Consider the following 13,212-nt stretch of genomic DNA (forward strand, 5'->3'; position numbering starts at 1 on the left):
GCGTGCTTGCTTTTCATTTTCACACAGCAGCGCTGGGTTTAATTTCTGGATCAAACGTTGACTGAAATGAGCTTTCAATTTTGGTCATTGAAATGGAAAAGCAGGATCGGAGATGGCCACCGTGTAGCCAGAAGAATCTGACAATGAGAGTCTTCAGCATGTAAAACCCTCTGTTCTGCGCGGATCCAGACTCGATGGTGAAAAACAGACAAATCAAATGGAGGACTTGCAGAATCGTGACGCCCCTAATAACACATTTCCTTTATTGAAAGAATTCTTGAACGAATGTCTTCACTAGGGGTCGACGGATTATTGGAAATCATGGAGACTGAAGATGACTGTGTGAGAGGATGCTGCATCAGAGTCAAAGCTGTACATTTTCAAATCAGTTTATTTTATCAGCAGAAAATTCACCTAAAATCTGAAAAAAGCTGCATATCGACCTGTTAATCGGTCTACCCCTAGTCTTTATGCGCAGGAAGTACACACTAATATAAGCTGTGTGTGGTATGTCATGCATACACAGAACGACAAACCAAAATACACCTTACAATTTTCAGTTTTTAGCCACATGGCTCTAAGGGTTGCATTGTCGATCAGTGCCTCCATCACTTTGGGCCAGATAAATATCGCAACAACTTGAAATTCTGTGCAGTTATTTCTGTTCCCCAGAGGATGGAGCCTGCCCATTCTGGTGATCACTTGACTGTTACTGTAGCGCCACCATGAGTGTTACATTTGGTTTTGGGTTGAATGTTTTGAGAAATGTTGGACAGCGTACCATGAACTTTAATACTGAAATTAAGGAAATACAGCTTGATATTTCATGTAGTGCCCTCATCTGGTCAAATATTTAATTTGCTTTGATTTATGACCGAATACTAATAAAAGATTTGCAGCTGTACTTTGTTTTAGCAACATTATGTAACGTTTTGACCTTTGAGCTTCAAAATCTTGCCGATGCTAGTGTCTAGAAAAGTTATTAAAACAAAATGTAAAATTATTGGATATTTATCAATATCGGTGAAATTACATTCAAGTCTTTATTGTCATTGAGTGAAACAACAGAAAATCGAAGCTCATAAATATCAACGCAGCACAAAGCTTATTTACTTTCACAGACTGAACAGGCGCGGCATCTAGACACTGAAGCAGTAGGTGGCGGTTTGCACCTTTACAGTTGGCTTGCGATGCGCCAATCAACACAAATTTTTTTACAGAATCTTAATAGAGCTGTCGGATATTAAATAACTACATTTTAGTCTATCTCATCCTCAGGTGTGCTTAAACTACAGGAATTTCTTTGAGGAAACAACAATGTTAAATCTTCTGTTGTTTTGATTTTATTTTTGTTAGTTGTGTAAGTAAAGTTACTTCATACAGTTTCATTTAGTCTAATTTTTATTTCAGTTCACTTAAAATGTGTTTTTTTCACTCCTAGTTTTAGTTTAAAGCTTAGTTCTAGGTAACTATAATAACCTTAGCATGTTAGCATTTAGCTCAAAGCACCACTGTGCCTGAACGCAGACTCACTGAGGCGCTCGCTGTACTTGGAAACAACTTCCTCCTGCTGATTTACAGTACGAGCTGCAGAACAAGTTCAATAGGCTAAATTTGCTTTTAGCAGCCTTTTTGAATGTCATTTAGATTATTAAGCACTCAGACAGGAGTCGGTGTTCCACCTTCTTCTCTTTCCCTCATGTTTTCCACAAGTTTCTCACTTGACCTTTGTCATTATAACTGCTGCTGATGTTCTTATCTACAGATTACAGTATTCGGCCCCCAGACAATTTCCTTTATCACAAAGCATGCTGGTACCATGGTTTGCGTTATCTATTACGGCAAATGCGACGGAGAGAAAAAAACACAGTAATCAGCTGAGTTTGCACAATTTCTGCTGCATCGATCAATCAGCCCGAGGTAACACAAATACAGAAGCCATGATCGGCCGTGCGGTTGGTGTTTGAATCTCGAGATTTCAAGTGAATTCACTGATTTCTCAAGATAAAGGGTTAAGTTATTACAAGAAAATGACGATGCTCAAACCGTATGTTTAGTTTTTTGGTAGTAGGGTGTTGACAGGTTAGGCCCTCATACAGTGTTCAATTCAAAGCAGATGTCTGAACTGAACAAAGAATTCTTGTTCGCGTTGGGGAACTAGAAAACACACATGCAAAAATCTGAACTAGTGAAAATGAAAGCAGGCTCTGTCTTTGAGTGTGTATTTCTGTATACGCGTGAACAAGTGTGCACACAAGTGTCACATACCTCTTATTTCACACTCTGCTTGAAAAATCCCATGATGCATTAGTCATGTGCTCAGCAGGACCTGACTGTCTTGTACTGTAGTCTCCTACATCCGTGACCTCCTGACAAGCATTTCTTCTAATCAGGTCATTCAGTATATTTTTAGAAATTCATCTACTGGAGCAGTCGGTTGCCAGACTCTCAGGTGAAATTGGGAGCAGCTGTATTGAGCCAGGTTTGACTGTTTGTGGGCTGCTTGTTTGTCTCAGTCTGCACTGAACGGAAAATAAATGGAGATGAACCCCACATACCATTTCTGATGCAAAGTTGATACCACAGTCGATTTGTGGGGGGACATTGTAACCCACTGCTTTAATGAAAAAGGCAAAATGCAAAATATACTCACGTAGATCCATTTGCTGTGTTTATTTTGGAATGTGTATAGTTCTGAGTGCTTTGTGTCCTCAGGTTTCTGCTAAAACACAATCCCACCCGGGCGAGGCAGATGACCGCCCGCGGTTGAGTCCGGTTCTGCTCCAGGTTTCTGCCTGTTAAAATGCAGGTTTTTCATGCCGCTGTCACCAAGTGCTTGCTCCCAGGGGAAATGTTGGGTCTCTGTAAATAGATTAATCAAGGAGTCTGGTTTAGACCTGCTCAATTATGAAAGTGTCATGAGATGACTTTTGTTGTGAATTGGCGCCATACAAATAAAGATTGATAAAGACTGAAATAAAGTCATGCATAAAGCAACATTATGTACATTATTATTTTTTACCTTAAAATAACAGCTTTGCGATCATTTTGATGGCACAGTGTCTTGTAACAGGGTGAATGGTGTCTGTGTCTCCAGTGAGAGGGTCGGATCACAGCATTACACACCTACATTACGTCTGACAAATTGTTACAGAGCTGGGATTTGTATTTACGACAGTAACTGTGGGGGGCGACAGATCACACAAAATGCCGATTTCTACATAATGTTGCTTTCCTGATGGCTTTTTAAAAAAAATGTTTTAAACATGTGAATTCTGAATGCAATTATTGTTTCTTTCTTTGTGCATTAACACACACTGAGCTATGTCAGTTTCTTAACAAACAAACCACCCACATTAGTGCCACACAATGAAACATAGATAAAGGAGATGCCGATGAAGGTTCTTAGTCATCCAGGTCATGGTAAATCTAGGTGCTGCATCGTAGGCTACTGGACGTGTTTCAGTGTCTTGAAGATGTCTCACCTCTCATCCAAGAGGCTTCAGTTCTAACTAACTGGAGGGAAGGTGCAGGCTGTTAAACTCTGTGGGAGTGTCCTTACAGAGCCGTTAAGGTCACGTGTGAGCTCTGAGTTTCAGAGTCGTTAAGGCCACTTGTGGGTCGTTGGTCAAACAGGCCTTCATGTGGGTTGTTAGGGCTAGGTGAGCCCAGGTGTGAATGGTTGTTAAGCTGTCTGGGGAGAGAACTCAGTGCAGCATTGTAGGTGGGTGATAAGTATTGTCGTGGGCCACGTACCTCCGTTTTCCTCGCTTATTCTGTTCGGGACAAGTACTTCCTGCCCTGTGTTTGTCAGTCTACACATTTACTTCATTATCAAATGAAAAATGTCAGCTGTGTTTGTTGAGCTACTCAGTTAATAGGCTGTATAACTGATACATGATATCAGTATGAAAAAGTGTGTGTGTGTGTGTGTGTGTGTGTGTGGATGGGGGTTGCATTTAATACACTTCCTGGTCAGTAGCACAGATATTCAAAACCAAAAATACTGCACAAAGAGGCTTTCACTTCAACAGGAAAAGATACCATAACGGCTGCTTTGACAAACTATATTCTCTCTTCCTTTTTTTTCTTCCGCTTTTGCATATTTGTCGCATTTACTGTAACTATATTGGATCTTCAAACAGACATGACGGACAAACAGACGTCTTGGTCCACACTGCGCTCAAGCTTCAGATCACGGACTAGTGAGTGGACCTTGTTTGTTTTTTTCTGGTAGAGAGCAGAATTCATGATTCTGTCAATTAAAGAAATCACCCAGGTCCTGGGTCAATTTGTTTTTTTTGCAAATGTGTGACAAATCTTTGTGTTGCTCTAGATTAGCTTTGGTTTTCGCCCTTCAACTCTCCCATGGGTAACATTTTTGCCCCAACTCTTCATTCATTAAAGGCATAGTTTGTCATTTCTGCCTCTGGAGGTCTCTCAATCAAACCTAAAAATCTAAGTAACGTGGGATCATGGGAGCTGTTGTCTTCATTGGCAGAAATGTTCATGAACAAGGTGATGTAAAGTTTTGTTCACGTTGCGTTTGCTCATATTTGTCGACTTCAGAAATGTTCCATTATATCTTTATCTAAGTGCAGTTCCTTAGATTTTTGTTTGATGAGTCGTCGATGCACTCTCGGAGGAGTCTTGGTAGGAAGGCCACCCCTGGGAGGATTAACCATAGAACAGGCAAAGTAAAACACCTGAGTTTCCACAATAATTACAGTTGTTCCACTGTGACCTGGAGATAGTGACCGGGGAAAACGATGCCTCTTTGAAAATTGAGCCTGGTGGTAAACTGAATAGTATAATGAAAGGCTTATAGGGAACCAATCAATACATGGATGGTGTCATTTTTCCATTCATTACACTGTGCAATCAGAAGTCTAACTGAAAGTGGTACGACTCAGCATGTTTGAGGGGCAGGCGCAAAAAAAAATAAAAAGGATGCACCAGCTGTTTGCCATGTGGCACCAGCGCACAGAAAGTCATGATATATTTATCTTGAAGAGAGGACAGTCCACCATGTTTTATCCAGTGGAAGGTAAGCTTTTTATTCACATGGAGGCCATTTTCCTCTGACATCACACTTGAGCTGTTTCCTGATTGATCAGCAACTGTGAAGATAACAAATAGTTTAATCTGGAGGGTCATTCGACCATATTTCAAGGTAAAACAACAGGTTTGATGACCGCTTAGCTTCCATTAGACAACAGCTAACGTTAGCATTCAACCACCTTCTAGCTAACGTTACTGTTTGATACGATACAATTAGGAACGGCGTAAATTAATTCAGAAATAGGAAGAGTAGCGTTAGCTTGGAAGTTCTTTTATGCTAACATTAGCTAACAAGTTATCAAATATGTTGTTTTACCTTGAAATACGGCCGAAGGTGCCGCCAAGATTTGCTATTCATTGTCTTTTCAGTTGCTGATCGCTGGATCACAGCAGCATTACATTATTCTAGCATTCAAGTTTCCCGTCAGAGAAAATGGCTGCTGCGTAGGGGCATCCGAGAGGGCACTTTCACAACATCCGTTTTATTCAATTTTGTTTGAAGATCTGAAACAGTTACTTGTGACAAATATGCAACAATAGACGAAATCAGATTTGTTTTATTAATGATAACTCTGATCTGAGATTGATTCTGATATTGTTCTGTTATCACATCTTTTGCGTGTCACTCAGAGCACATAGATGAGGCCCAGAGGGCACGCCTTCCTCTCATCATATACTCCCCCCTCTCTCTCCCTCTCTCCCTCTCTCTCTCTCTCTCTCTCTGTCCTAACACCTACACAGCCTGTCAGGCCACCCCCACACTAAAAGAGGAAGGGAGGGGGGAAGAACCAAGGCAACGGACACATTAACAAGCAACATTACAGTCACACACACTCAGAGGGCAGAGGAAGGATCACAGAAAACAAAATCACTCACAGATATTCTCACAGAGGGTTTGAGTGTTCAGCGAGGGATTGATGCCTGCTTCTGACAAGGGTTCGACCTCCTGTCATGTGAGAGAAAAGTAAACTTCAAGCAGAGAAGAAGACTCACCGTGGAGAGGAGACGGTTGCCACCTCTGACACGGATTCAGATATTTTCCTTTGCCGGTAAGTGTTGGAGTGATCACTCCAGTGATGGTGTGCTCCCCCTCTCTGTCTGTTGCAAATCTATTTATACAAATAGTGACTTTGGAAATATGCTAGTGGGGGGGTTCACTTTCTCAGCGCTTGTTTTAGATGCAGCCGAGGAGTGAGGACTTGTATTTGTAAATGCTCTCAGTGTTGGTGTAATATAGTATGGCACTCAGATAGAGAGTGACAGCAGAGCAACCTGTTTAGAGGTCAAGACAGAGGCAACACCCTCAGTCAATAATATGAAGAAGATAGTAGATCACAGACACACAAAACATCCGGATCACCTGAGGAAAAGTGTAAAGAAATATTGAAAATAGGGAAAATTTCAAAGTAGTAGAGCAGCAGGATAAAGTCCATACTCATCAGGCGCTGTCACATTGTTGGCTGTGCACCTGTCATATGAGCTCTCTTTGCCTGCTTGTGTTTGCTATTGATTGTTTGCTTTAGATTTTTCTTTAACAAATGAGATAGACAGGTGTCACATGTATTTTTGACGTTAGCATTTCTTCCACAAAAGACCACAGTCTTCATGCAAATCACTGTGCGTCACCGATATATTTGTCGGCATATATATAAACAAAGTAAAGCAGTATGACACTGTGTTGTCCTTTAAGGTCATTTTGTTTATTCAGTTTATTCAGTCATGGAAACAAAGACTAGTTTGCTTATTTTGTTTGTTTAGGCAGACTACAAAGCAGCTTCTTTCCTCGGGCTGTGAGACCCCTCAATTCATCCTCAGCAACCTGCCATGAAAAATATGTTTTATGAATCCTCCAACCTGAAAAAGTCACAATCTGATTCGGTGACCAGCATTGATAATAATTATAATAACAACATAGGAACATCCAGTCTTCTCCCTGATGGTCTTGTGTTTATCTGTTGGTCATATAGAGACTGTTTGGTACCAGCTCCATGTGTATCCAGCATGTATTTCTGCCTCCGTCAATACAATGGTGGTGAATGGAACTTCAAAAATAACACGTCTGAAATTCAACAACAATATGTTTGTTTTTTCCAGAAATAGTGTCCCTTTAACTGTGGACAACTTTCATCGTAGCTACTCTCTACTGAAAAATGAGTCCCTGTGAAACCCCATCTTAACAGGAGGTTGTTTCCAGAAAAATGTTCCTGTTGGATGTTTTTTTATTGTTATATTTTAATGTTGTGAGCATCGGGAAAGGCAGGAACTGCACTCGAATCCCCAATCTATCTCCATAAGAGCCAACAGCCCTTTATGGATATGGTGTGATCGGTCGTCTTGCTCAATCATATGCTTATTAGCCCTCCTTTACTCCCATATTAATATGTCACATGTTGCAGGTCACAGTCCAGCAGACGTCTGCGCTTATCTCCAGTAAACATCTATTACCCTCTGTAAAATCGTTGACAAGAGGAAGAGTATATAACTGGCATATGACAGGTAGGCTGTAAAGTGAGGTATTTGCTCATGCTGGGAAAAGAACTATAAAACATGTGTGTAAAAACAGGAGGCCGGTGTGAACCAGAGGTGAGGTGAGGCAGAGTTTCTCATTATCAGCCAGAGAGAAAAGAGAGCCATTCTGAGCCAATGACCCCATTAGGCACAGGCCATCCAATGATGTTTAAAAAGCTCTCGGGGTGCGGTGGGAGTCCCAGGCCCCGTGCCCATCATGATCCCCCCTTGGTTTCAGCCCAGGCCCGGCCGGAAGCAGGCTATTCTCGTCCCGCTTTGTTGCCGCCGAGCCTGTCCATTGTGTCCGAGCGCTTTCCATGACTCTCAGCGATTTCAGTGCGTCTGCACCCTAAACCCCTCCATTATGGACTGGCTTGAATTGCCACATTTGCTGTGTTGGCTTTTGCATTCAGTCGCACCCCCCGCTCCGCCCCTCCCCTTTTACCCCACCCACTAACTTTTGACTTTTCAGCTAACGTTACTACTCGTGCACAGAAACACTGAATACAAGTGGGAGCAGTCAAATGCCAAGTTCAGATCTAACCACAAAAAGCTCCCTAGTTTAGAGTAGCTTCAGTTGTGCTGCTGTGTGGGCACATCACCTGTGCATGTGCTTATCTCTTTCTGAATCTTTTTCATAACCTTTATAAAGGTATTAATTCATAAATCATAATGTTTATAGTGGCGGTGGGCTTTGACAGCCAAACATGAATCTTAAAGCTGCTCTAACTGATATATTTTTATTAAAATAAGTGTTAAATAGCTTTATATTCCAACAGTAATCACCGCTATGGAGCTTGAGGTCAGTAACCCATGTCAGTAAAAGAAAATATATGTTCTGGTATACCTGCCCACTTCATCCAATCAGGACAGAGAACCCCGTAAAGAGGTGGATCCTACTGTTTTGTGCTATGTTGGGCAACTGCTGCTCTGCATTCATGTGGTGCCATCGAGAGGAAGGAGGGGATCGCTAACTGCAAAACGGATGGGAAGTTAACAAAAATAACGACCATTGACAACATTCACACAGCGGCCAATTCCTCCGACATCACACTCAGGGTGAGAAGCTCAACTGTTGTACTGCTATGTTCCAGATTTTCAGGGAATCTGAGAATCATTATCAAATCACTGCTTCCAGATTGATCAGCAACTGAAAAGATAATGGATTGTGAAAATCCGGAGGGACACTAGGCTATTTTTTAAAAAGGTGAAACAATTTTTGTATTGTGATGATTCGAAAATGGTACAATGATCGGAAGTTCTCTTACTTGACTGACTTCCTGTGCAAGTCACTCTGCCCGCCAAAAAATAATCACTGCATAGCCACTTTTATCCACTTTTCATGATACTTTTATATGTTTTCACTCTCGACTACTCGAGGCTGACTCCATGGGATGAGTTACTGGGTCGAGATTCAGCGGCTTGTTGGGAGTCAGCACCTTCACATCTGGTCGTAATCAGTTGTGGGTTTCTTTGTGTTGCTGCACCACTTTACAGCACAGCCGGGTCTCAACTCTCACCGAACAACAGACATACATACGATGTGTATAAATACATAAACATATTTACACTCACTCTCGCTGTTGGGGCATTTTAAAATAGTCCACCGAGTAAGATCACTTTGTCACAATGTAGATTTAGGTGTGTACTCTGTTCACTCTGAGTCTAAGCACGTGTGGCTGAATGTGCAACTGATCTCAACATCCTCTGACTCTCGCCTTAAGAGACCTTTCAAAACCTGAAGAGAGTGGTAACTTCAGATGATTTGAATCATTATGGTTTATATCTGGTGCTAACTGAAATTTAACATTGTATTTTGTTATTAGTCTAATTTTTAGTCTTGTATAGTTTTATCTATGGTTTCTTTTAGTCTGTGTTGCTTTAATTTTGCTATATGTGGCACTTGTATGAAAGGTGCTATATACACAGATTACCACAACATTAAGTTCCTCCTGCAGATCCAACAAGGCGTGGACACAAGACCTCTGGGGGTGTCCTGTGGGTTGCTGGGTGGGGCCTCCTTAGACAGACTTGTCCCATAGATACTGGAACAGATTGGCTAATAGTGAATTCGAGGATCTACTTGGTCTACAACAGTGTTTGGATGGGTGGTGTGTGTCAAGTGGCATCCCCATGAATTCATGGACCTAAGGTTTCCCAGCAGAACATTGCATTATACTGGATGACAGATGTGACTCACTTCCTCTGTAAGTGGTGTTGGTGTTGTGGGGGATGAGTGTATATAAAGTTGAGCGGGAAAAAAAAAGCTGCATATGAGGCAATGCAACCTTGCTGGAACAGAAACAGTCAAATGGTATCTGTCATGCTTCGCTTCCAAATAGGGAAGATATTAGCCAACAGACATTGAGAAAAGTTGTATTCTTTCATTTCCACTTCCTCCTTTGTTGCACCTAAGTTTCATAAAGCATCAACTCTCTCTCTCTTCTCTCTGCTTTAGGACAACAGCTTCATGGGTGAAAGATGAGTCTCCCGTTGCTTGCCGATTATAAGCGAGTCAGTGATTCTGCTGCGATGGCGGATGTTTCCCAGCAGACCCAGTGACACTCACATATGCCTCCTGCTGAATGTGGAAAGCCTAGGATGGAAGACCCACCAAGTGCTGCTCTGAGGCACTGGAACTACACTCTCAACCTCCACAACCTCGATCATCTCGCATCCTCCTTTGCACACACTAGCTGCTTCACCACCATCACCAACCAGACAGGGACCACCGCCACCGGCTGACAAGATTCCAGGATGTTTGTGAATTTCCGCCGGATACGAAAATGCCAGTGTGTGCAGCTGATGACCACCTGCTTGGTGCTGTCAGTGGTGATGGTTTGCTGGGAGCAGCTGGACAACAGTGTCGTAAACCACGTCAAGTCCTACTCCTATCGCTACCTGGTCAACCGCTTCACCTACATCAACAAGAGCCTCACCATCCCACGAGAGCAGGCCAGAGGCTTCAGCAACTTCCGCTACCTGTTGGACCACCCAGATAAGTGCGTCAACCAGGACGTCCTCCTCCTCCTCTTCGTCAAAACGTCCCCAGAGAACATTGAGAGGCGAAACGCTATCAGATCCACCTGGGGTAATGAGACCTACATCCAAAACGAGCTGGGCGTGACAGTCAAGGTGGTGTTTGCCTTAGGAGCGCCTCAGACCAAGAAGGACGAGCCCTCGTGGAGCAAGAGGAGCGGGGTTGGCTTCCAGGAGCAGCTTGTCTACGAGGACCGTCTCCACGGCGATTTGATCCAACAAGACTTTTTGGACTCCTTCCACAACCTGACGCTAAAGCTGATCCTGCAGTTCCACTGGATGCACAGCCGTTGCGCACATGCCCGCTTCCTTATGACTGCTGACGACGACATCTTCGTTCACATGCCCAACCTGGTGAGCTACCTGCAGGACATGAGCAGCAAAGGCGTCTCAGACTTTTGGATTGGTCGCGTGCACAGAGGGGCGCCACCAATCCGCAGCAAAGACAGCAAGTACTATGTGCCCTTTGAGATGTACCAGTGGTTGTCCTACCCTGACTACACAGCCGGGGCTGGGTATGTCGTCTCCGGGGACGTAGCAGACAAAATCTACCAAGCCACGCTGACCCTGAACGCCTCTATTTACATAGACGATGTGTTCATGGGCATCTGCGCCAATGCCATTGGTGTGTCACCACAGGAGCACGTCTATTTCGCAGGTGAGGGCAAGGCGCCGTACCACCTGTGTATCTATGACCAGATGATGACCTCACATGGCCACGTGGAGGATATCTACGACCTGTGGAAGGCAGCGACCCACCCGCAGGTGAAACAGAGGACCTCCGGACTCTTAGGGAGGCTGTACTGCACGGCCGTGAAAATGTCTCTCCTTTGTAAACCTTACTATTTTAACACTTACCCTTGCAAAGCTGCCTTTTTGTAGTATCACTTCAGGTTTGTGTGTGTGTCAGTGTGTGAGGGAGTGGGTCACAGGTCATAATGAAAGGAGGATCATTGCTGTGAATATTACCTCAGTCCTTTCAGTCGGACACCAATGTCATAACACTGGAGCAAGTGTTCTGTGTTTCCAGAGGCTAAGAGACCAGGCGATTCATGTTTGTCACTGTTAGAGATCGTCAACACGTCAACGACCTCAAATCTCGTTGGTTTCTTTATGAGATAGCGCCGGCTTTGCATAGACAGCAGAATGTGCAAAAAAAAAGAAGAAGAAGAAGAAGAAGAAGAAAAAACAAATCTGTTGTCCCAACCCAAACTGAGCTCAGATTTTAATAAATTATCTCATGTATTTTACATTTCAGCCACTTGATAAAGACTGTCTTGGCTATGTTGAAGCATTTTCAACATCACCTCTACACTTTCAAAGCTTTTTAAAAACGACTGGGGACCTACAGTGTTGGAGGTCTTGTGTGTCTGATATGGCGATGCGGAGCAGAAGTAACATTTAGATGTGATGTGATAGATAGTGATGTGTGAGTCAGAGTAAGAACAATATCCTGTAGGTCAGTTACGTACCAGCTCTAAAAATGTCTCCACGTCATGAAGTGCAAAATTCCTCACAGTGAAGTAGAATTACAAACAGCTCCCGTGCTGAGACAATGATGAAGTAATGATGAGCAACAAAGTGTTCGAACTTGACAATTTTGTTGGTGTAAGATCCTTTTTTGTAATCAAATTTGTGACATTTGTGACATAAAGATGTTTTTTAATTAAATAAAAGTCAAAGTGTTTTATTATTATTGTTAGGAGTGGTCATTAATGCCAGTGTGTTGGTCGGGAAATGTCTGTCAGGAAACAGTTGAAGATTTCACTGGTTTGACTGCACAACTCTTAAAAATAAGGGCCCTGATACATTTCAGAACAACGGTTTCATCACCTTGGTTAAAAAAAAAAAAAAGTCACTTCCTGAAGTTACTGCTGGCTGGTTAGAACGGGGCTACACCTGGCCACGAAATATGGTACGTTAGGGAAAGTGGGTAGGCATCTCACCAACCCTGACCTCAAAATCCAAAGTGGCTGTTCCACTTATCAACAGCTGTCAAAGCTATAGGAGATAGGGTACAGTTAATTAGCACATTTTTTACTGTTTTGTGTTTTTATGCGAAGAATACCATGTAATGCATTTTTATTAACTGGTGTCGCTAACAGTGGCTAACAATAGTTAACTAGACTATTATTCCAAGGTGAATGGAATGAAATGATAGTTCTGAACACAACTACAATATGTGTTTTGCACTTTTCACTACTCTTCTGTCTGTACTGCCAGCCGGTTAGCTTAGCTTAGCACATAGACTGCTCTAAAGCAGTGCTCTAAAGCACTGAAATTAAAATGCCATGTACAAAAACGTCTGTACATGGTGTGTACAAGTGTATTTTTTTCCTAAACAAGACAGAACCGGTTACTCAAGAGCACAGTTCAAATGTTTAAGCTCTTGTTTTCAGTATTATGAAAATAACTTGTTTTCAGTATTATTTATTTTTATTTTATCACCATAAAGAAGACAGTTCCTGCAGAGAAAAGAAAAAACAACCCGCCAGCTTCTAACCCACAGATAGAACGTAGTCACGTTGTTTTGGTCACATTCAGTTTCAGTGAAAGCATTAAACCACAGTGATGCTCCAGATCTGGTGCATGCATACCAAGCGA

At 42.6% G+C, this 13,212-nt stretch overlaps 1 protein-coding gene and 1 long non-coding RNA gene across 4 annotated transcripts; one reads left to right on the forward strand and one right to left on the reverse strand.

Moving 5' to 3' along the window:
• Positions 1-2,646: 2,646 nt before the first annotated feature.
• LOC311266564 lies at positions 2,647-3,454 on the reverse strand. The gene is made up of 2 exons (XR_014623733.1): positions 3,356-3,454; positions 2,647-2,862 (listed from the first exon to the last, which is right to left on the reverse strand). It is a non-coding gene; the product is annotated as an uncharacterized lncRNA (long non-coding RNA).
• A 714-nt stretch (positions 3,455-4,168) lies between these two features.
• Positions 4,169-12,299, forward strand: b3gnt5b (UDP-GlcNAc:betaGal beta-1,3-N-acetylglucosaminyltransferase 5b). Of its 3 annotated transcripts, XM_084369463.1 has the most exons (3): positions 6,099-6,110; positions 8,438-8,628; positions 10,028-12,299. In XM_084369463.1, the coding sequence occupies exon 3, from the start codon at positions 10,327-10,329 to the stop codon at positions 11,488-11,490; it is 1,164 nt and encodes a 387-aa protein (XP_084225589.1). In that variant the 5' UTR covers positions 6,099-6,110; positions 8,438-8,628; positions 10,028-10,326; the 3' UTR covers positions 11,491-12,299. The 3 variants fall into 3 exon arrangements, with proteins under 3 accessions (XP_084225590.1, XP_084225588.1, XP_084225589.1); XM_084369464.1 differs by lacking the exons at positions 6,099-6,110; positions 8,438-8,628 and adding an exon at positions 4,169-4,205; XM_084369462.1 differs by lacking the exon at positions 8,438-8,628 and having other exon boundaries at positions 5,845-6,110.
• Positions 12,300-13,212: the final 913 nt, after the last annotated feature.

This window comes from Pagrus pagrus (assembly GCF_965226575.1).
Source record: "Pagrus pagrus genome assembly, chromosome: 12".
NCBI classification, from domain to species: domain Eukaryota; kingdom Metazoa; phylum Chordata; class Actinopteri; order Spariformes; family Sparidae; genus Pagrus; species Pagrus pagrus.